The 22,866-nt window shown below is 41.9% G+C and overlaps 1 protein-coding gene across 1 annotated transcript; it reads right to left on the bottom strand.

Annotated features, from left to right (window-relative positions):
- Positions 1–2,323: 2,323 nt before the first annotated feature.
- svopa (SV2 related protein a) lies at positions 2,324–19,370 on the bottom strand. The gene is made up of 16 exons (XM_063194222.1): positions 19,336–19,370; positions 17,919–18,079; positions 15,112–15,197; positions 12,218–12,316; positions 11,594–11,665; positions 11,348–11,472; positions 10,630–10,693; positions 9,322–9,447; positions 8,652–8,780; positions 8,003–8,076; positions 7,686–7,762; positions 6,001–6,102; positions 5,677–5,788; positions 5,164–5,245; positions 4,431–4,520; positions 2,324–2,533 (listed from the first exon to the last, which is right to left on the bottom strand). The coding sequence occupies exons 1-16, from the start codon at positions 19,368–19,370 to the stop codon at positions 2,324–2,326; spliced, it is 1,644 nt and encodes a 547-aa protein (XP_063050292.1).
- Between the last annotated feature and the right edge of the window lie 3,496 nt (positions 19,371–22,866).

The raw sequence follows: 22,866 nt of genomic DNA, 5'->3' as shown, positions 1-22,866 counted from the left end.
AAATTTGTGTGACTTAACAACACTAGACTATGACTAGTACAACGGTCAAACACTAAACAGGATTTCGTCTCACCAGAAGTGAGTAAAGACTTCAGTTCAGGCTACACTGCAAGAAAAATGAAAGTTCCCCAAAGAGCCTTCACTTAACCACTGTGGGGGGAACCCTTAAAATTCTCTAAGGAACCTACATGGGGGCTAATGTGGCTCTCAGGACAACCCTGGGGATTTTCTTGAAGGTTCCTCAGATATTATCACATTTAGGGGGCTAAAACACACCTGTCACAATGGAGTTTTTATTTTTATCCACATTTTTGTTCACACATAAACAGATACACACATAAACACGTAAACAGATAAAAAATATCTGTATTTAAAAATATTAGCATTCGTGTAACCAGCACCTTAGGCTCAGTGCAACTGAGGATTCTTTGGGAAATTAAAGATTTTTTTTACAGTCTCTAAGCATCTTCAAATTGGGACTATTATGTCTCATATCACTGCGATGAATGAAGCAGCTGATGATAATGGTAGAACATTGCATCCTTCTGTGATCATTTTCAGACAATAACACACAGGAGGGTGGGTTTATTCACCTTTGATTCAATCAATTTCTACCATACGCACCAACAATCCTCTGCAGCCAGCCGTCACCTCTACCGTGAATGAGAACACAATAATGCTGGGGCTTGAATAGCAGTTTACAATATTAAACCAGTTCACAAGAACAGGCATCAAACAAAAACAATAAATAAATAAATAAATACGCTTAATAAAACAGATAGACATGAGTGCATGCTGATTTTTTTTACCCCTTTAGACCATGTATTTTGTTTTATTCCTCGTTCATTTCTTGTCTATACATTTACAGTTTAACTGAACTTCTGCCCACACCACAGAGCATCCATCCCACAAGTATTGTTCTTCACATATTGACACATATTAGATAAATAAGTTCCTTGTGGAATGGACAGTCTGAGGGAGACATTACAAGGTTCTTAACTGTGGCAATCTTTTTTATTCCATCGCCAATATACTGTACCTGTAAGTGCACAAAAAGATCAATCTCTTGGGTGAGCAACACCCACACGTTGACCTTACGAGGATCGATCACGTATGCGATCAGAATGTTCACAAAATGTTTGAGTTCTCATTATGACATCACAAATACTCTGCAAGATTTTCACACAACATCCAATGGGAGCTGCAGAATGCTCACGTGATATTCTAGAAGGATTGGGCATTACTCCACAAAGGGTTTTAATACACAGGTTGCTTGTGGCTCTCATATTGTGCAGCAGTGTATCCTACATCCTGAACATATAGACATATACCAACTCAAAAAGGCAAAAAAACAAATATGTTGAATGATTGATGCCTGGTATCAGCTCCCACACTTAATAATCTGCTTGTGGAATGGAGTGTGTGGAAGCGTCGCCTTAGTCACCTCTGATACCCCTGTTTGTAAGATATGTGCAAAAGTTTTCATTTAAATGTGCAAACAAAATGGGTCTGTACCCCCATATTTTATACACCAGCATTGGTAGCTTATCCAACACAGTGATTTCCCTAACACCAATCTCTTCTCCTCATCTTGCTTCTTCATTGTCACTCCAAACTCATTCAAAACATTTTGTTTTGCTTCTTATCCACTGTGTCCTTTCTTTTACAGTTTTAAGTAGTGACGCCTAGTATAAGCACCTGTGTAAGACCACAGTAGCCTGGTCTTACCAAACCCTTGTACAGAGGGTCTGGAACGGCCAAATTGGGAAACACATTACTGTGGTTGGGGAGGAGTGAACTCTGCTGAAGTTAGAAATGTGCATCTGATATACCCTAGTTATCGCTAACGAATGGACGTGGCGTGCAATCTGCTCGTATGAAATGCATCATTCTTCACCCCCCCCTTCCCAGTCCCTCCTCCATTCTCTGATTGATCATGTTGCCTTGGCGACACGAGTCATCTGCTCCCAGAGAACCCGGCCCAGACGTGACGTGGAGGGAGATGGGAATGCGGAGGGGCAGCCATGGCCGAGTGGTTAAGGAGATGGGCTTGAGATCAGAGGGTTGTAGTGTAGTAGGTTCGAATCCCACTCTTCCACTCCCGACCTCATTCCATGGCTGAGGTGCCCTTGAGCAAGGCACTTAACACCACACTGATCCAGGGACTGTGACCAATACCCTGTAAATAACCGTAGTCCTAAGTCGCTTTGGATAAAAGCGTCAGCAAAGTGTAACGTAAGGTAATGTAATGAACGGACTGGAGGTTTACGGATGGCGAGGCCAGGCTACTACCAAATAACACTAAGAGAGGTGTGCAAACGTGTCAGTCCGTGGAGTGAGTTGAGACTCTGACTGGAGCGGGGCTGTGGGCCGCGTCGCGTCCCGTCATCTCCTGGCCCCAGTCGCAGCGGCTGGACTCCTGCAGGCCGCGGCCCGTGGTCTCGATGGGCAGCTGGCAGGCAGCCACGGCGGCCAGCAGGCAGCAGCAGCAGTACACCGACAGGGTGAGGTACAGCGACGACTGCAGCATCACCTGACACACACACACAATGGTGTTTGGTGTTAATGGTGAAAGTAGTTTTCATGTCTTACTTACCAGCGCTAAACCCCCACAAGCAAACAAACCAAACTAGAATGGGCACTCGGTAGAGCGCAAACCTTCGCCTACGCCACTTATTTTTTTCTGGCCATCTTCAAAGTGTGGGGCATAACATTCTCCAAATTTTGGTGTTAGTTTCATTTAAATCGGACCGGAATATTGTAATATTACATTTTTGGCCCAGTCTTGACTTCTTATTCAATTCAGCATGCACACGTTCTTCTGGCTTATAGTGCTTGGCAAAGAAAAACGTTTTTGACCTTTTCGTGACCTTGACCTTGACCTTTGACCCAATCACTCCCAAAAAGTAATCGGTTGTTCCTTGGGTCATGACCAATCATCCCACTAAATGTCAGAAACATCGGCTCAATTTACGTTTTGACCTTTTCGTGACCTTGACCTTGACCTTTGACCCAATCACTCCCAAAAAGTAATTGATTGTTCCTTGGGTCATGACCAATCATCCCACTAAATTTCATAAAAATCGGCTCAATTTACGTTTTTGACCTTTTCGTGACCTTGACCTGGACCTTTGACTTTTGACCCAATCACTCCCAAAAAGTAATCGGTTGTTCCTTGGGTCATGACCAATCATCCCACTAAATTTCATAAAAATCGGCTCAGTTCTGTCTGAGTTATACGAAGTACAAACAAACATTTTGACCTTGACCTTTGACCTTTGACCCAATCACTCCCAAAAACTAATCGATTCTTCTTTGGGTCATGACCAATCATCCCACAAAATTTCATAAAAATCGGCTCAGTTTTGACTGAGTTAGACGAAGTACAAACAAACAAACAAACAAACAAACATTCACAAATAAATACACGGCGGGCAAAACAAATAAATACACGGCGGGCAAAACATAACCTTCTGGCGAAGGTAATAAAGACGCGAACAAAATAAACACGTGCTCTATTGATCTTTATCGCTGCATGACACCCTTACATTCGATAGGTGTTGACCCTCCTTTAGCTGCAATAACCTTAACCAGACATTTCTTGAACGTGCAATTGCAGATCACATGTGTAAAACAATCAGGATGAATTTAGTCTCCCTCTACTTCATAAAAAACTGCGCCACTTCAGCAAGGTTTCTGGGATGCCTGGAGAGAATAGCTTTCTTGATATCATGATATATCATCTCATTTGGGTTTATGTCAGGGCTCAGACTGAGCTATTCCAGAATGTGTATTTTATTGTTATGAAGCCAATATACCGGTAGTCGATCAAAGTTCAACAGAGACCTCATACCGGTAGTCGACTTGCAACTAAAATATGGATTGTTGTATTGCTTGTTTACTTTTTTTCATTATTGAAGAAATGTCAACAGAGATGCTTTCTCTAACCATACATTTGTGAACAACAAGACTTAAAAAAATATTTTGCAATCTTTTACAGATTTATACATATCAATAACTCTTGATCATAGGTCTTCAGAGAAATATTTTGATAGAGACATGGTGCACATCAGACAATGCCTCTCCATCCAGGCATAATTCTTAATGTGTGTGCATTTTCCACTGAACAGGGCAGCAATTGACTTTGAGATCTCTAAAATTGTGTACTTGTCTTGTTTGTCTGAACTTCTCTAATTAGCTTTTAAAGGATCCTCAGCCAAGGGTGTGCTTACTAAGCTCTCTTGACAATGTTCATTGTATGGTCAATAAAATATGATGACATGTAGACGTAAATGTTAACGTGAAATTAGTGAAAGCATGCATTGTTCGTTCCTTCTTGTGATTTCCGGGAAGCTTTCCCCCCCCCCCCCCCAATGTAAATGTCATAGTGCATATTATAAGAGCAGTTAAAGCCATGTGTGGTGCCGCACCTGTGCCACAAAGGGGGTGATGAGGGCCCCGACTCTGGCCATCCCACTGCTGGTGCCCAGGCCCAGCGCTCTGGTGGCGGTGGGGTACACCTTCAGAAGTACACGAAAACGCATAATGTAAGTACAACACTAGCACATGATACAGTATTAGACAGTTGCAACACCACGTATTCCAATGTACCTAATGATGGTTTTACTTTTCTTTAAAGAGCACTGAACATCTTTGCAAACACATCACATCAAATCAGAATGATTGAGCCTACCACTTTCCAGAAGTCCAAAAAAATGATTCGGCCTTGAATAATTGACATTGAACTTTCAATCTATAAACGTACTATATATAAACATAGAGACGTGATTTTTGGGGAGCTTTTGTGGCTTCATTTAGGGTAGGACAGTGTGACAGTGAGAGAGGGAGAGGATCAGCAAAGGACCTCGGACCGGAATCGAACCCGAGTCGCCAGTTTGAGGCCGGTGATGATATGGCGCCGTAGCTCATTGCACAACCACGCCCCCAAACATAGAATCATGGTGGTAGCATTGACTAGAGTACAAAACACACTTCACAGTACAGTGCAGTAGAACACACTTCACTTCATTGAGGACTTAGCCCAGAGTGGAGTTGAGTTGAATTGAGCTGAAATACAGTATGCAATGTCATTCAAACTACATATTATTTCATCCACTGCTCCAGGAAAGTAGCATACATATCTAGGGAGAAATAAGATCCTACCTCAGGAGTGTAAACGTATGCAGCTTGAAAACCTCCGGCGATGAAAGCTCGAGCAATGAAGATGAGCACAGTCAGATAAGTCCTGCAATAGATGGACATGACCAGCGGTTAGAGACTTCAGACCCATCAATACAAGTTGCATGATGCTGTCACATTTTCATATAAAACATTTTATAATAAATACATTTATTCAAATAATACATCTGAATAATGTTTATGAATCGATGTGATGATACATCAATCAAAATCTAAATAAATATTACATAAAAACTTGGATGGCAGTAAACCTGCTGTGGTCCTCTGACCCAAGACCAACTTGTCCCCTGCACCAGACTATGTTCCATTGGTGACGTCCCCCAAATTCTGGAATAGTCTACCTTCCCACATATGCCAAGTCCCCACACTGGTTTCCTTCAAAAAGCACCCCAAGTCCCACACCGTATATGTTCACTGAGGCCTGACCCAAAGTCCCAACCCCTCCTTTTTTGTAAAGCCATCCTTGTTTGTCCTTACCTGCCAACACACGCATAGAGGAGCAGAATGCAAATGGCGAAGGTAATGAAACACAGAGCCATGGTCTTCCTCCGACCTATACGGTCAATGGCCCACAGGGTCACCAGCAGCCCTTTGTAAATGAAAACAGAACAATATTAATTCTCCAGGGAGACACAAAATGAATGTTATATACTTTAGTTTATATACATTGTAGTATCTTAAAAATGCCTAAAATGTCTTTTCATTGTGGTTTCACAATCTAATTGACCAGCACATAGTAAAAGAGATTTACAAACACTACAAGTTATCCCCACTTGATAACCTCTGAAAGGATGAGATTACCTGGGAATTCGGAAAGAGTTGTCCAGAGGAGATCTTTGTAGTCATCTGAGTTCAGGTATTTGCACTCCAGACTGCAGACAGCCTCTTTGCTGGCTCTGAGCTCTACACAAGACAAGACAAGTATTAGATTTGATATGATATCTGATAAAACATTCAAACTACAAGTTCGAACAATGAGCAGTTGTCAACGAAACTATTATCAAAAACCCTAATAGCAAATTAGGTTTATTGTCAACATCCATATACTGGAGAACTTTGAGCCTATGAGAAATGAGCAACGTTTTGAAAGGAAAACACCAGACTGAGTGGATAAGTATTGGGCCATTTGACACCGATACTGTAAAGTTGCAACGAGTTGGCATAAACTGTAATAGATTACTTGGATTTATTATATGGTTGTGACAACCAAATGCGATAGAATTAACGACTGGCTCTTGACTTGACAACCGAATGCGATAGAACTATCAACGGTGTCTTGGCCGTAGCAACCTTCAATTTAGAATTAGCAACGGCAGTTCGCCAGAAAGTTATGAAAAGAAGCTTCTTGTGGCGGAAGGAATTAGTTCTACAGAAAACTTTTGTTTTAACCATTAACGCATGGAAATAATGCCTAAAATAACTTTCAGACAGTGTGCCAACCGTGGTATGTAAGGGTTAACGTTCGGCGAGAAGGTCGCTACCGTGGAATAGCAGCACGACAGAGAGAATCTTTAGACCCCGACGCGGAGCGGAGGGGTCTTGTTCTCTCTGAAGTGCTGCTATTCCACAAAGCGACCGACTCGCCGAAAGTTAACCCGCTTATTATATGGATATACTTAAATGATTCACACATGCGGGGACATTTCTTTAGACCTATTTAATGTTAAGATTGTTGCTGCGCAAAACAAAACAGTGCCGTTGTGGAACACCGCTAGGCAACAGCTAGGTAGGCTAGCCAGGACAACAGGTGCTGTCTATCACAGCAGCTGATTAGAGTGACAAAAGACCGGACCCCCTGCGGAGTGATATGAAACATTCGCTTTAGCCACTGACTTGTATACAAGCCAGTGGCTTTAGCAGTGAACGTCTTGTTGCCATTGACAGCGGTAGCCAGGACAACGGGTGCTGTCTATCACAGAAGCTGATTAGAGTCTTGTTGAAAAGTCGCTTTAGCAGTGAAAAGTCTTGTTGCCATTGACAGCGGTCTGTTATAGACCAACCCGTCCGTTATCGAAAAATAACAGACGTCCGAACGTTGGGGAGCCCCGTTGAAATGAATGGAGCATTCGACAGATGACGTCACAACCATATAATAAAAGCGGGATAATTGACTTCACGGTGTTCGTATAACAGGAAAAATAATGCACACCGAGGTGTAACGGCCACTCCGCTTCGCGTCGTGGCCGCATCACCACCTAGGTGTGCATTATTTTTCCTGTTATACGCACACCGTGTCGTCAATTATCCCTTACGTAGCACTTGGCTGACCGATAAGGGATGACAATCATTATACTAGACCTATTGCATTACAGTTTGCAACAGGTGAGAAAAAAACATATATTTGTAATAAGCCTGATTATTGCAGAAAACGGTGTACAGGTTGCTGATACAATGCTTCTATTTTTAAAAGAGCTGAGCACATTGGAGGTGTAGGAGGTGTTCTGTAGATGAAGCACATTTCCAAGCCATACAGTACAATACAGTACCTCCACAAGTATCTCCCTCCTGGAAGAGCTCTGTAGTCAGGAGGACAAGACCATAGTAGGAGAACGCATTTGAGAACCTGCAAAATATGAGCATAACAATAAAGACATTACAGTTATACATATTTAAAGACACTATAACAATATCGCAATATAAGATCATCTCGACAGCTGACTGTACAAAACATAATTTCAATATAAAATGCCTAACGTTCAGGAAATTTGGGACAAAAATATGAGTCATGTTAAATAATCATAAAACGTTTGCAACAAGGTTACTTCAAAAGAAATGAGGTGCACTGAACACCCCTACATCTTACCATATGAACCAGAGCAAGATAGTTGTCAGGCGGAGGTCTGGAGAAAACAGGTCACGGATCTTTCCTCTCTCCTCCTGTGAACAAACATAATATCAACGCTATGTACAGTACTACAGTATGTGTCACACAATGTTGGTTTCACTTTAACAACTGATAGGCTAAGATGAATTGGCTTTGATGAATCATGTTATGCACAGTAGTTGTCTGGTTATCGACAGACTATATCACAAGTGAGATATGTATCATTTGGTGTATACGTAACCCATAGCTAATCGTGTCAGTTGTACTCGGACAAACCATAAGCTTCAATTTGTGGTGTATTACGAGTCATAATCTTTCCACCCCTCCACACTCTTGGATTGGCTCCCTACTTCAGGCTAGCAATTTGGGACGAGCATCCATGTATGCATTTTCAAATCGTAATGATTGCGTAAAACAGCATGGGATTTCCCAGGCTAGTTATGTAGAGTAATGTAGAATAACTGTGTTGATCCTGAAAGAAATTAAAGTGTCTAGCAACATGCACATAATAGACATAATAACAAACATAATTGCATGACAGATTAAACATATTGCACAGGCCTGCGGGCATTCAGATATTAGAAAGATCAAACACAGAGCACAATATCACATCTTCAAGTTTTGTTACCTGTCTTGCAGCAATGAGCTTGCCTAAAGGCATAGGCACATTGTTCTCCTTGGCGATGCGTTTAAGGGTGTTAAGTGCTTTCTCCTGGTTTCCAGTCAGCACATCATAACGGGCACTCTCAGGAAGCCACTGAAACGGAAAACGTTACACGTGAACACAAGTGCAGAAGAAAGTAAGTTGATACGGTCACATTTTTGGAATTAAGCTCATATTACAGATCCTCCTGAGTTAAATAATTGAGTTTTACCTTTCTCCTGTGCTTTCAACTGTTCTCAGAGTACGGCAGTGCAAATTTTACCTCCAAGCTAGCAGTTAACATTGACTCCTATGAGACCAGTTAGCCACCAGCTGGTCTCATAGGACTCAATGTTAACTGCTAGCATGGAGGTAAAATTTGCATTGCCATAACGGTTGAAAGTACAAGAGAAAAAAAGCTCAATTATTTAAGTCAAGGAAAGGTGTAATATCAGCTTGTTTCCAAAAATGGGACAGTATCACTTCAACACAATTTATGATGATACAAGTTTTAAGATATTTGGTGGATGCTTCAATATTAACAAAATAATAACAAAAACAACACCACATCAACAAACATTCACATAACGAGAAAAAACACATACAAAGACACACACAGTATACATTACCGGTACTTATCTTTATATATACTTACGAAGCAAAGGACAGCAAAAAGGCAAAGTGGCAACGTTGAGAAGGCCAGCAGCCAGCGCCAGCCCAGGGTTGGCATCACCATGATGGCCAGCAACACCTCAAACACTGTGCCAAACGCCCAGAATATCTACACAACCACACAGTTACAGACATGACTGTGAGTCATAAGAAAATGTACAGTACTATACCAGTGGTTCTCAACCTTTTTTGAAGATAAGCCCCCTTGACCTCATCATCAAGCCTCCCAACGCCCCCTTGACATCATCATAAGACTGACAACGCCTCCCTTAGTATTAAAATATTAAATGGACTATTGCCCCCCCCCGAGCTCTCCAACAGCTGTACCACGTCCGTTGAGAAACACTATACTGCACCATACAAAGGCAACGTGCAGAAACTTCATATTTTGTCGAAATGGAGTTTATACTAAAAGTGGTCTCCACAAGACCTTCTTTATCATGCGACAAAACCTTATGGTCCAAATGTGTTCCGTTTTAGAGATCTTACTATGTCAGATGGCAGTAACTACAATATCCAACCTAAGACCAAGATTTAGAGTTCAACTTTCTCCATTTCTATGTTGGCATAGTTACTGCAGTTTGTCTTTGTAGGGCAGTACTGTACCAGACAGTTATTACAGTGGGCCCTACAGTAAGTCATAGGAATGTTAAACGTTATAACTACTCATGTCAGATCTACTGCACAACATCATAAAAATAATTAGGCATCATATTGTGTATGTCTTGTGTATGCCATATAAAGCCTTCAAGCAAAGACAGAGCCACAGTTTATGTTAACTGACAAACCAAAGTAGAATTCATCCACTTAGTTGTAGTGAGGAAAGATATGCATACAGTAGAGCAGTGATTCTCAAACTATGGGTCAGGCCCACTGGTGGGCCCTAATGGTATTCCAAGTGGGCCTTGAAATAATTTTCTAAAAATCAAAATAATATTTTTGTGTGCTTTGCTGTTGATTAATTTTGTTGTTTATTGAGTCAGAGGTGGGCCCCGAACATTTGTGAAAATTTCAAGTGGGCCCCAAGTTGGAAAAGGTTGGGAACCCCTGCAGTAGAGGAATGTCATAATAATGACTCCTCTCTGAGCATAACGAGAAAATCACATTTTGAGTATGTGTATGTGTCACTCGTATGCCTGTACATTATGTGCTTGCTGTATGTATTTGAGGCTGCTGGAACGGTGTCATTTGCCTCTGTTATGAATAAAGTAAATGTAATGTAATGTATTCCAATCTGATCTGATCTAATGTAATACAGTGAGTGCCGTAAACCTTGGCATGTGCTGAATACCTCAATCAGAAGTATACACGTTGCCCTGGACTTCATGGGTAGGAACTCTGCATACAGGGTTACACTGTGGAGTAGAGATGTTAAATCATGAAAAATGAAAAAAGGTCGCACCATGCATAGGTTTCTTTATTACACAGACGCGTTTCAGCGCTCTGCCTTGTTCAGTGTGCCTGTGCCAGATGTTAAATCATGCCCATCACATTCATATCACTTGAACAGTTGATTTTGTTGCTGTTGTTTTTTTTGCTTGTAAAGCACAGTGAGCTACCTTGCTGTATGAAATGAGCTATAAAAATAAACTCTACCTTACCTTACAGATTCCGACAATAGAAATGTATACAGCAATTTCCAATCACTTGCACATAGGTATACCAGCTATTGCTACCACTAGTAATATGTGTAACGGTTTGGACATTTAATCTATACAGTAGTGGTGTGCAACACAGAATCAGAATGCTATGAAATACAAATCAAGGTTCATAGCACGCACCCACTTCAGTGTTTTCTGTGAACTTTCCTTTTTTAGCACACTTCACATAATTTTTAGCCAATAACAAAACAAAACTTGGCAAATAAACTATGGGTATTGCTCTAATCTGTGCAAAGATGATGAGGCACATCTGGCTGGTTAGACTGGAACAACCACAGTGCAGCATCTCAATATTGTAGTAGGCCACAGTTATGGGCCATTGTCTACAAGTTGTCAAATGACACTCACGATTGTGGTGCGCCACCAATTCCAAAGCCCACTAAAGCACGGAGAACCAAAATCCAGCCGTAGATGGGGGAGAAGGCGCTGAGAGCACCGTAGAACAGCGTCCACAACACACTCATTCTTAGGCCCTATGACACACAAAGACACATAGACTCACATTAACATTGATGTTTGTGTTCAAATATATTTTAAGACTGAATTTGGAAAAATGGGCATACAGTTTCAATTCAAGAATGAGAATATACTCACTGTTTTCCTACCGTACTTATCCGATATGTTGCCCCATAAGGAGGAGCTGACCATCATCCCGATAAAAACAACCTGGCCCAAATAAAAGGATTTCAAGTCAATTTTTGAGTAGATTATAGGCATTAAATCAAAATGAAATCAAATTAGTCAAGCTGTGTGATTAATGCTAAGTCTGACTAAAATGTTAAACAGTAAAATTCAACTGTTTAACTCTGCTTTTTTATAAATGCCCTTACTGCTCTACAAAGGGTAAATTGTGGGGGAGCTTTGCCGCAGCAGGCATATTCCCATGAGAGCCACGTTTGCATCTGGCCTGAATTATTCCCCAACCCTAGCCAACTTCTCTCCTAAGCTCGTTTCTACTCTCCTCTCATACAGTCCTATCCAAGGAAGGGCAAAAATATGTTTCTTTAACCTGTAAAAACACAGCATTATAAATGTGCTGTTACCATAGTGCCAATGACCAAGTCGTAGTGCATTACTATAGGCCCTGTGTTATGTAGTGTAGTACTGTGGTAGTTAGCCTGTCAATGACTATTAAAACGTTCCACTGATAGAACCATGTGCATTACGGGGCTACAAAAACACACAAGAAGAAGCCATTTTGCCGACGTCATGCTTTACCGATGTAAGTAGGGCCACCTGCCAGCTGGGTAACCTCCACTCGCAGTGCAGCTGAGGAGCCAGAATACTCAGGATCATCATCTCCATGGCGTCCGCCATCTAGGGCAACCAGACAAAAAAGTATTATTATGCGCTAGCATCACTACACCTGCTGATCATCAGCTGCATGGCATCCATCTGAGGCAACCAGACACAATTACATTATTCAGTTTTTATCCAAAACGACTGACCAAGAAGATACTGTACGTACATGCAGTAACACAAAGTGTGAAGGAATACAGTACAAAACAGGGGTGCATTTCTCAAAACCAAAGTTGCTTACTACAAACCCCAACTCCATAGAAGTTGGGACGCAAGGTAAATTGTGAATAATAACAAAATACTGCCATTTTCAAAACGTCTGATTCTTACATTAGATGGAGAATGGTACAAAAAAAACATCATAAAAACTGACAAAAATCTTTGTTTTGGGGGATATTCATGAATATGTGAAAACAACACGTCTCAAAAGAGTTGGGTGGGGACAATAAAAGGCAGCAAATGTTGAGAAAGACTAAAAACAAAACAAAGGACAACACTTAACCGTTAATTACATTAACTGATGAGATGATTTTATGTGAAAACAGTGTTCATTCCAATCTTGGACATGATTTCAACAGTTTAAATGTTGGGTGTATTCCTCATGTTTTGCAATGTTTTCCTGTCTGTAGTGCTTACAGTGTGTCAGGTCTTGACCAAAAGTCAGTCATTTTATCACCTGCTGGTCCTTATCATGGAGTTAAACTGTTAAAACATAGTAGAGAATGCAATTTGTCCTTACTATGTGGCAGTAATCGAATATCTCCCTTCAAAATTGAATGCACGAGTGGCTTTTCATGCTGTTTAAAACCCATTTACTGTATATCATCAGCACTGCATTTAAATCTGCAGATGAGTGAACAGCTTAACCAATGCACTACTGCACCCCCATGCCATCACGGAGGCTGACTTTTAAAGTTAACACTAACACAAGTTGGATGGTCCATTTTCACTGTAGCACAGGATGTGCAAGATTCTATTATTTTCAAAAAGAATAGACTTCTGCAACTTCTGTTGACTTCTGTAAGCAAAGGACAGTTTCCCATGTCTTCTGGGTCTATTTCAAGAGAGCTCGAGTGCATAGGAGAATGTTAAACCCCTCTATCATTTGCACACATGAAGCGTTCTTAATATGGTCAATTTTCAATAGCTGTAGTTCTTGAAGTGCTAGAGTGAGACTACAGCCAATATATATTTCATGATGTCATGAACCTATACAATGATTTCAATGACAAAAATATGTCTTATATACATTCGATCATGATAAATCAAAGGGAATTCTGAACTTTCTGTTCTTTTGCATGACTTTTGTTCTGTACTGTACTGTACTGCATTGTACTGTACTGGGGTGCCTTTTTTTTAAGTTGCTAGCCTGTTAACAACTTGGGTAGTTGCCAATGGGAAAATGCATTGAAAACAACAAAGTAGCTAATGTACAAACCCCAACTCTGGTGAAGTTGGGACGTTTAGTAAACTGTGAATAAAATCAAAATGCTATCATTTTCAAAACATTCAATCCATTCATTAGATGGAGAAGAGTGAAAAGACAACATATTAAGTGTCTAAACTGAGAAAAAATATTGTACAAATGTATGTACCGGTAATTACTATGGTAATTATTCCATCTGCATCTTTAATTCTGAGTGACTCAGCCTCTCTGTGATGGTCTTATGACTTGACACTCATATTGTCCATCAGTACATTTCATTGTGAAACATTCTTCCTTGCTGTTTATTTACTTATTTGGTTGTTTAATTACTTATTTGGATGTTTATTACATTTCTGTGATCCCCGTCCCAACTTATTTGAGACGTGTTGCAGTCATCAAATCAGAAATGAGTACATATGTCCTCAAAAACCATACAGGTTATGGCAGAGTTCTTTTATTATACGCTATCCTGTATATCCTGATTATCATCTGCCACCTGAAGTAACCAATGATAATACTTTTTACATTGCAGTAACACAAAGTGGTCTTATCATATCCCCATAAGATTGTACTGATTTTGTCCAGAGGGCCCCTCAAATGAGCACCCCATTACAGGTGGAAAGGGTGAAGTTTTAAATGTTTGGAATTGATTACCCAATAGCGAACATTTGGTCATGACGTTTATCTGTTTACCCGTCTGTAATGCGTTATTTTCCCTCTACCCTCCCATACTCACTGATTGGCTATGTTGTCTGGAAACCTCTGGAAGGTAATCTTTCCCCAGAAGACCAAAACCAGACGTAAGGTGTAGGGAAACGAGAACTGAACTGAAACGTACGAATGGCAAGGTCATCTACATGGGGTCAGCTCTATGTTCCCACAGCCCATTGGTCCCACAGCCCATTGGTCCCACAGCTTATTCCTGCTGCTCCATGTTCCCACATTTTTAAGAAATTATTGAAATATAGGCCCTATATTCCACACCTCCATGTTCCCACATTTCCTAGTAAACTAAGAGAACACGCATTTCTCCCTGCCATGGAACATAGGGCCTAAATTTGAATACATTCTTAGAAATGTGGGAACATGGAGCCTGGGACCAATGGGCCTAACAATGTATGTTAAAAACCTTAGTGATGTGGGACCAATGGGCTGTGGGACCAATGGGCTGTGGGAACATAGGCACGATCCCATCTACACTATACATCTACACTAACTGAAGCAGTCCTTATACAGTGAAAGAAATGATAATGTGCCACATTTTAATATGGTATACTTCCTTAGGTACTAAAGATGAATTGTAACAGGCACCAATAACAGAGAACAAATGCAGAAAATATATCAGAGACAGGAAACAAACAGAGGCATGATGTGACCCAAACCTTACCCATGATAGACCAGTGAGGATTGACAACTTCAACTGGAACGTCCCAAAACCAATTGCCTCAACAGCATCCTCCACCATGTAGGTATCTCCAAATAAAACAGATATCGCAATACATTAGAAATACATTTTGACAGAACATGTTTTAGAGCCTATGAGTTTAATTAGGTAGTATAGCACATGTAATTGTGAGATTGGGTAGAGTAGTGATACGTTATCGCGCTACAAAGAAATCAAGGCACACAGCAACATAACCACATACCCCATTAGCACATACCACATATCTACACATATCCACTACATGCATATCTATGTACATACACACATGTGTTAAAAATGTGATGGATGTTAGTTAGCAGACCATACTGTGGAACATTAGTAAACCTCTCTTCCAACACCTCATACAGGTACGCTACGGACTAAGCTAGCAGCCCGGCTTCAAGCACCATTGGTAGTGCGTCTGCCTCCCATACCAGCGATAACTACGAGGTCACAGGTTCGAGTCCGCACTGCACAAGATAACCTCGGTTACAGTGGTGCCAGGCCGGATGGGAGTGAGGTTTAGGGAGGGAAGAATAGCAAAGACCAGCTGGCAGAGCTGGGCATGGAATGATATGCCTCTTTTCCACTGCCGCTTTTCTGGTAGGCCTACAGCTTGACACAGCGCAACTCGGCCGACACTTTTTACTCTTCGCTTGAGCTGTGTCGTGCCTATTTGGAAATCAAAAAGTCGCTTTATCGAGCTGTGGGCCTACCAGAAAACCGCCAGTGGAAAAGAGGCATTAGTAAATCTTCCTCCTGAAGCCTCATTCAGATTCGCGGCTGACTCTGCAAGAAGCCTGGCTTTCAGCTCACTTGGTAGCGCCTCTGCCTCCCATGGTGGAGCTTGCTGGGAGGCCGTCGGTTCGAGACCAGGACTGGACTGTGCAGGGTAACCTTGATTGCAAAAAGAACAGCCAGAATATTTTCATTTTGAAACTAAAAACTCTTAAATCTTAAATTACCTAAATTTAAAATTTTAAACTTAAAGCAATACTGAGCAATTTGTCAACCTTAAAATGTTCCTATAATCTTTTTATACTCTGAAGAGGATTAAATACATGTCAAAAGCATGGTACCCAACTTCCCCATATGCGTAGCGTCCTAGGACACGTCCATGCAAGTGCACTGGAAAATCTACCTCTAGGAGCATTCAAGTAACACAAAGGGATGCTACACAGCATGCATGCCAGACATGCCAGAGCAATCAACCAGCAGTATACATGGGTTCGTCTGTTTTGATTCTTCCCGGTTGCGTGCGCAGACAGGAATCCCAAAATGCTACATGGCTAGGTGTTTAACATTGGAAGTTCCATTGGACCAGTGTGGTGCGTGGTTAGAACCTGTTTTCTAGCTGGCTGGCTGACCTGTTTTCTAGCTAGCTGTTACTGTGGTTTCTGTACTCCTACCAACTCCATTCTAGGACAACATTTCTTAACGCAAGTACATCAGAATCGATTCCTATGCTTTGTAAATGAGGTTTTAATGTATCACACCAATCACCTGTGAGGACAACGTTTGAGTGACGGCAGCTTCCAAACAATCAGAGGCTGCCTCCAATAGAGAAACCCGCCTTGTCAGCAGTGGCTAACACTTTGCAACACAATATAGCGTTATTTAGGGAGCATGCCAAAGCATTACCAGTGACATGATAGTATGTTCTTCTACACGGTGTCACAGACTGTGCAGTGTGTGAGCAAGTGGATAAAACCGCCAGCCGACAAGACAACAGCTTCTTGTCATATACTGTGCAGGGCTCTAATGGGGCTTCCCATGATAAACACTTAGCTGCCTAGCATTTTGGAATCCCTGGCTGCGTGCACACTCCCCTGTGTAAAAAACAGCTAGAACCCATATATAATGCTACTAGTCTAGACATGCAGGTGCACCCTAGTGGCACAAAATATTTTTGCATAGCATAACATGTTGATCTTGACTGCGACATGGTAGCCTGCCTATCACAAATGCCAGACTTGGTGTGGCCAGACAAACCATCTACATTTCAAATTCCCCCGAAAAAGCAAAAAACAATCAATTTTGGCAATTTCCAGTTGCTTGGCAGGGCGTGTTTGAGGCAATGTTAACAGGTGAGTGAAGGCATGAGTGGTCTTTAATTGATTGACACTTCAACCTAGCAGACAGAGGCATTGCATGAACACATTTCATGAAGACAAAGGTGCCCTTTGCATTCCCTTCGGAGAAAGGCTGTACTGTATGTAGATGGTTTACCTGGCAAGAGACTTGCAGTTGTGAAAGCCCAACTGGGAAACTCCAACTCCCACAGAATTTTTGGAGATCAGGCTGCATTATGACACAGCCAGGCTAGTGGCATAGAGTCAATCGGACCAATCTCACCAAAGTTGTAACGACCAAGTCTTAATACATTACTGAACTCTCTCGGTATTATCATATCAGTCTTGCTATGATGTAGGTGAGTGTTTTCAGTAAAGAGTGACTAGGCCGGTCACCCGTGGGCCAATCATCAGAAAGAAGCTGCTATTGTGTTTTTGGGGTTGCTGCTGCTGTTTCATCAGCCAGTGTGTTTCATCCCATTTAGGAATCCATAACGGATGTGTGGAGGAGCATGGCAAAACAACATTGAGCTGGCTAGATTTATTACCATAATCCTGCCAGTCACCCCTTCAAAAGGTTGAACGCCAAGCAGGCCAAATATCCCACAATGTCAAAAAATGAATTGAAAATGATGTCTATATATAGTGAAGGGGAAGGGAGGGAGTTTGAAAAAAAAAAATCGTAAGGATCGTTTGTACCATCAGTGGGGTTGGCAAACTCCCTCGGAACCGAAGCCCCATCACTGTCCAGTCCAGCTGGGTCCAGATGGGTGTGAGAGGTGCTTGTCGGGATGCCCTCCCTGTCCACGTGCTCATCATCCGAGCGGGAGCTCTCACCCGTGCGGCGAAATTTCACCACTCTTTAAAACACAGAAACAAATAAAACACAAAACAAAACAAAACAAAACAAGAACAATCAACACCATCAGTCATACATCAATATTCTTCAATCAAGTTCAATCAGAGAGGTCAACCTTGCCCCAAGTGATGCATTAGTGCCTGCAATGTGAGGTTGCAGCCTACTGAAGGTTTAATTTAATGTTTCTATTCCCCATATGAGTCTACTCTACAACAATCCATCCATTAATGAGGAAGTTATCGATGAGTCAGTTGGGCGGATACAGAGACAGACAGACAGACAAACAAAGAGTCATTGCCATACCTGGAAAACTGCCCTGCAGGAGGGCAAATAATTAATATGCTTATACTCAGGTTTTAACTTCAGCTAAATTATTTGATCCCAGCATTATAATCCATATTTTGTGTTTATTCATATTATGTACTGTATGTAGGCCCACATAGCGCACCATGCATGCATGTTCACCAGCAAGCAGCTGCATGCATGTTCACCTTGACTTAATTTGCAAGTAATGTATGGGAAATATTAACTGACAACATAGGCTACTGTAATGTATGCAAACAGACATTCACAGTACCAGCTGTGTGTGTGCGGCACTCTGTGCGTGTGCGTAGGCCCTGTGTGCGTGTGTGAGTGCGAGGGGGGGTTGCCCACATAAAAAAACTGGCAATAAATCCATTTGATATCTCAAACCAGCGTGACCTTTAGTATTGTCAATTTAATAGGACTATTATACCCATAGTTTAAAAAAGAGAAATATAATACTAATACATTCAGTAGCCTAATGTTGCACTTGCGGTTGTGCTTGTAGGCTATCTCTGTTTATGTTTGTATTTCTCACTAGCTACACTGTTGCTAATTACGGGGGGAAATGTCAGAATAACACGCAGCTCACTGTCTATGCTGTAGGCCTATCACAGACCACAAGATAATTACAGGTTTCAAGCTATTCCGTATTTACGAGACAGTTTCAATTAAACCGTAAACGCAAACGACCGCTCTTTACACTCATTTGAAGAGGGCGTTCAGGGCGCACTGATGGACATCACCAGGCCCTGTCAACCCGAGGTGCACGATTTGAAAATCACCACTTGGGTATCTACAATACAGTCGCCCTCGGAACAACCCAAACCCTGGCCCACACCCACGCGTTTCCCATTGACACGAACCATGGAATCCATGGAAATAACAAATCATTTAGCCTATACATTTTCATGAACGGCATGATTATACTAATATAGGGTCATTTTCACTCACGGAAGCTGTCGAAGCTGGAACAAATCTTCATCCATTATGAAAAACGTTTTAAGGAATACTGTCCTCTAAGTGTAGATCATTTCTACATTTTGGTGCGGACGAGCGAGATTTCAGCATCATAGTGGACTGTTACCAATTCACAGCTGCCTACGGAGGTCGGCGCTACCACCACAAACAAAGATGCATTTGTGCTTCAAAATAAAAGCCGCGTAATTTATGAGTGAGGGAGGATGAAACTGGTCATCAGTGGTGTGGTAGCAGGACTGTCATTTGCATTAGTATATGCTTGTAGGTTCTAGGGTTCTAGGGTACCAACATTTTATGAGGATTGCCTGTCAGCCTAGGTGGGGATTGGTGTATGGCACTATGCAATATGGTGTGGTCCCATTGGACCTTTGGTACCCTAGACCCACTCCATCCTCCAGTGACCCAGAGACATTATAAAGGCATTCTGGCCTGGAAAAGTGACAATATTGTGAGACACTACACAAATCACTCAACATATCAAATATTTCCATTTTATTTTATTTCTTTATTGTTATTTTCACACCGTCCCCGGAGGTTCTGTATAGCAAATGAAACAGATGCCACAGTGCTTGGCAGTAGAATGTTAGTAAACCTCCCTCCCTCACACAGAACTGGTAGTGCTGAGCTATTTGATCTGGACCATGGGTGTCGAACTCAAATTGACAGAGGGCCAAAATCAAAATCTGGAGCGAAGGGGGGCACCGTGGCGCAACGCGCTGAGCCCCCTACATTTGGGCTTGCATGCCCGCGCGGATCCCGGTTCGAGTCCAGACGGGGTCATTTCCCGATTCCACCCTGTGAATCATTAGCTTCCTGTCACAATCTCAAAACTGTCCTATCAAATAAAGGCATATAAGCCCCAAAAAATACCTTTAAAAAAATCTGGAGCGAAGTCAAGAGCCAAACTCAATATTTATTTACAAAAACTAACTAAAATTGTGCACACAGACACACCTTATAGTCATATTTGAATTTCACAAACAGCTTCCCATCATGTTCAAATGTGCCTGCACATAATATGTTGCATTTTAGTGCGAGCTGTTTCACTTGCCACTGCCCACTCATATTCCTGTGATGCTCGAATTTTCATGTTAAAGTCTTAATACGCTATACATTTATGGTGTATGTGGGCCACATTTGAAATTATCTCGCGGGCCAAATAAAATGACTCCGCGCCAGATTTGGCCCCTGGGCCTGAGTTTGACATCCTTGGTCTGGACCTTTAGTTCAGTGGTGTCCCTCCCATGTTGAGCTATAGCATGAACTGGTAGATCAGGGGGTCCTCTTGAGTCAGAGCCTTTGTGTGTGTGTGTCTGTGTGTGTGTGTGTGTGTGTGTGTGTGTGTGTGTGTGTGTGTGTGTGTGTGTGTGTGTGTGTGTGTGTGTGTGTGTGTGTGTGTGTGTGTGTGTGTGTGTGTGTGCATGCGTGCCTGTGTGTGCAAGGGGGCGTAGTATTATGTATTGACAAACTCCTAGAAGGGCAAGATTTTCTGATGAAAATTACAGAAATGGTGCCCAAAAATATGTGCCCATCCCAGGGTCATAAATGACCCCACTCGGTTGCTTTTATAGGGAATAAAATGGGATATTGTTGGCCTCTGTTTACTTTGCTTGGTTAACAGTGTAAAAAATGCAATTTCCATGCTCTTATTTTGACACAAAAAGTCCCCTTGGTAGCCATATTTAAAACTCACTGTAGATAAAAGAACAGCAGCAGGTAATTTATGCATACAAGGCCTTAACTCTTTCGCCTGACAAGTTAATATGGAATTTCAGGACAGGACATTTCAGATAATTAGCAAAATAATTCTTCCAACACGGTTCCTTCATGTTGTAAAGTTAATACCTTTCCCAAACAGTCATATAAATTGTGGATGCCTCTCAATGGCTTTGCCTCATTTTCATTCATAGTGCTCCTGCCAAAATTACCTGAATGGTTCAGCACAACTAAATGGGTAAAATGGATCACCTCCTAAATGCTCATTTTACCCCAAAAACAGTATACCTGTCACAATTAACTTCCCTTGTCAGATAATACAATAAAATCAAATTAAAAACCATGGTCGCTTTGGCATTGTGTAAGTACTGCAAGTCAAAAAATCCTGCATGCTTTGCCAATGGTAAAGGTCTATAATGTAATTAGGCCTATATAGGCTAAATAGGTTAACTGTGTACATGGGTTCTACATTTTGTTTATAACCTGACTGCGCGAACCTAGCTGCGCACAACTCAACCTCTGATTGTTGGAAACCACTGTCGGTCAAAAAATTAGCTCACGTGGTTGGCTGCCAGTGTCTTGCCCCCCCTCATAACATCGTGTTGATGAACACTGAGAACCCATATATAACTAGAAATGCACCCAGTGTGTGCAGACCTCCGCCAAGGAAGTTCAGTTTGTTTTTAGACACATATATTTGTGTCATGATGTGGTGCCATTTATGCATGTTTATAGGCTAAGTTTACATATAGGCTAATTACTGTGTTCAGTTAATTTAAGTCAAGTTGTAACCAAATTATAGCCTATAGGTCTTTTTTTTACAATTAGGCTACCATGTCCTCGATTAATTGGTCTGTTTAGTTCACCTGTGATTGTGTATACAAATATAGGCCTAAAGTGAAAGTAGGCCTAATGAAGGTTATATTTGAGATAGAATTTGGGGTTAACTTTTAAATGTAGCGAAGGGGGTGTCATGAATTTAACCAGCATTGTGAATTAACACAGTCACAAATTCCATATTTTGTCAATGGTAGCCTAATTAATTCGACAGCATTAGGTGCATTCGACATGTGTCAACGCATGCATGCGCATTTAGACAGCAATGCACCCTGGATGGAAAATGCTGCATGACGGTTAGATTTCCTGTCAAACTTCGAAATTTCGTCGACGTTGCGTTGACGAGGTGACATGTCACATGGTGTAAAACTATCGCGGGATGAATGCGGCTGCAGTCAGATCTTGCAACCTCTGCAGTTGCTTATCCCCTTCAACGCTCGTCGGCGGACTGCCTCCGAGGTCACGCGCCCATGAACTGGTTGGTCAACAACTCACTCACGTGTGTATATGGGTCTTGTCTCACACCTCTACACAAGTTTGCGCAGGTCCCCACTTCAGCTCCTCCTCACTGCCTGTCCCCCCCACTCCTCACACGTGGTGTGTTAGTAGAGCAAACCGGTGCGAGCTCATCGTCTCGTTCATATTTGTGGCCGACTTTAAATGCGCTGTATTTAATAACACCCACATCGTGACAACAAGTTCTCGCTCACATGCTTCCGTCAACGTTGGTCGACAGCAACAAAGTCGTATGGGCTTAATGTCAACACGATCTGCGGGGGTGACTGTCCATCTCGCAACAGCATTGTGAACTTATGTTGCCTTCACGATCTCAGGACCTCTCGAGACAGCTGACGACACAGCTCATGTGACAACCGAGTTCTGGACTTTGGCGCATGAACGCCACTGATCCCGGAACAATCGGGATTCATGCGTGTTTTGTTTTGGTTCTCT

Source organism: Engraulis encrasicolus, chromosome 3 (genome assembly GCF_034702125.1).
Source record: "Engraulis encrasicolus isolate BLACKSEA-1 chromosome 3, IST_EnEncr_1.0, whole genome shotgun sequence".
NCBI lineage: Eukaryota > Metazoa > Chordata > Actinopteri > Clupeiformes > Engraulidae > Engraulis > Engraulis encrasicolus.
Note: the sequence above shows the minus strand (reverse complement) of the source record. Positions and strands in the feature narration are given on the sequence as shown.

Coding starts and splice junctions, on each gene's coding strand:
- svopa (XM_063194222.1), bottom strand. CDS start 19,370: ATGGATGAAGATTTGTTCCAGCTTCGACAGCTTCC. Junction 18,080..19,335: donor TTCCAGCTTCGACAGCTTCC/GTGAGTGAAAAT, acceptor TGTGTTTTAAAG/AGTGGTGAAATTTCGCCGCA. Junction 8,781..9,321: donor TTTTTGCTGTCCTTTGCTTC/GTAAGTATATAT, acceptor TTTCCGTTTCAG/TGGCTTCCTGAGAGTGCCCG.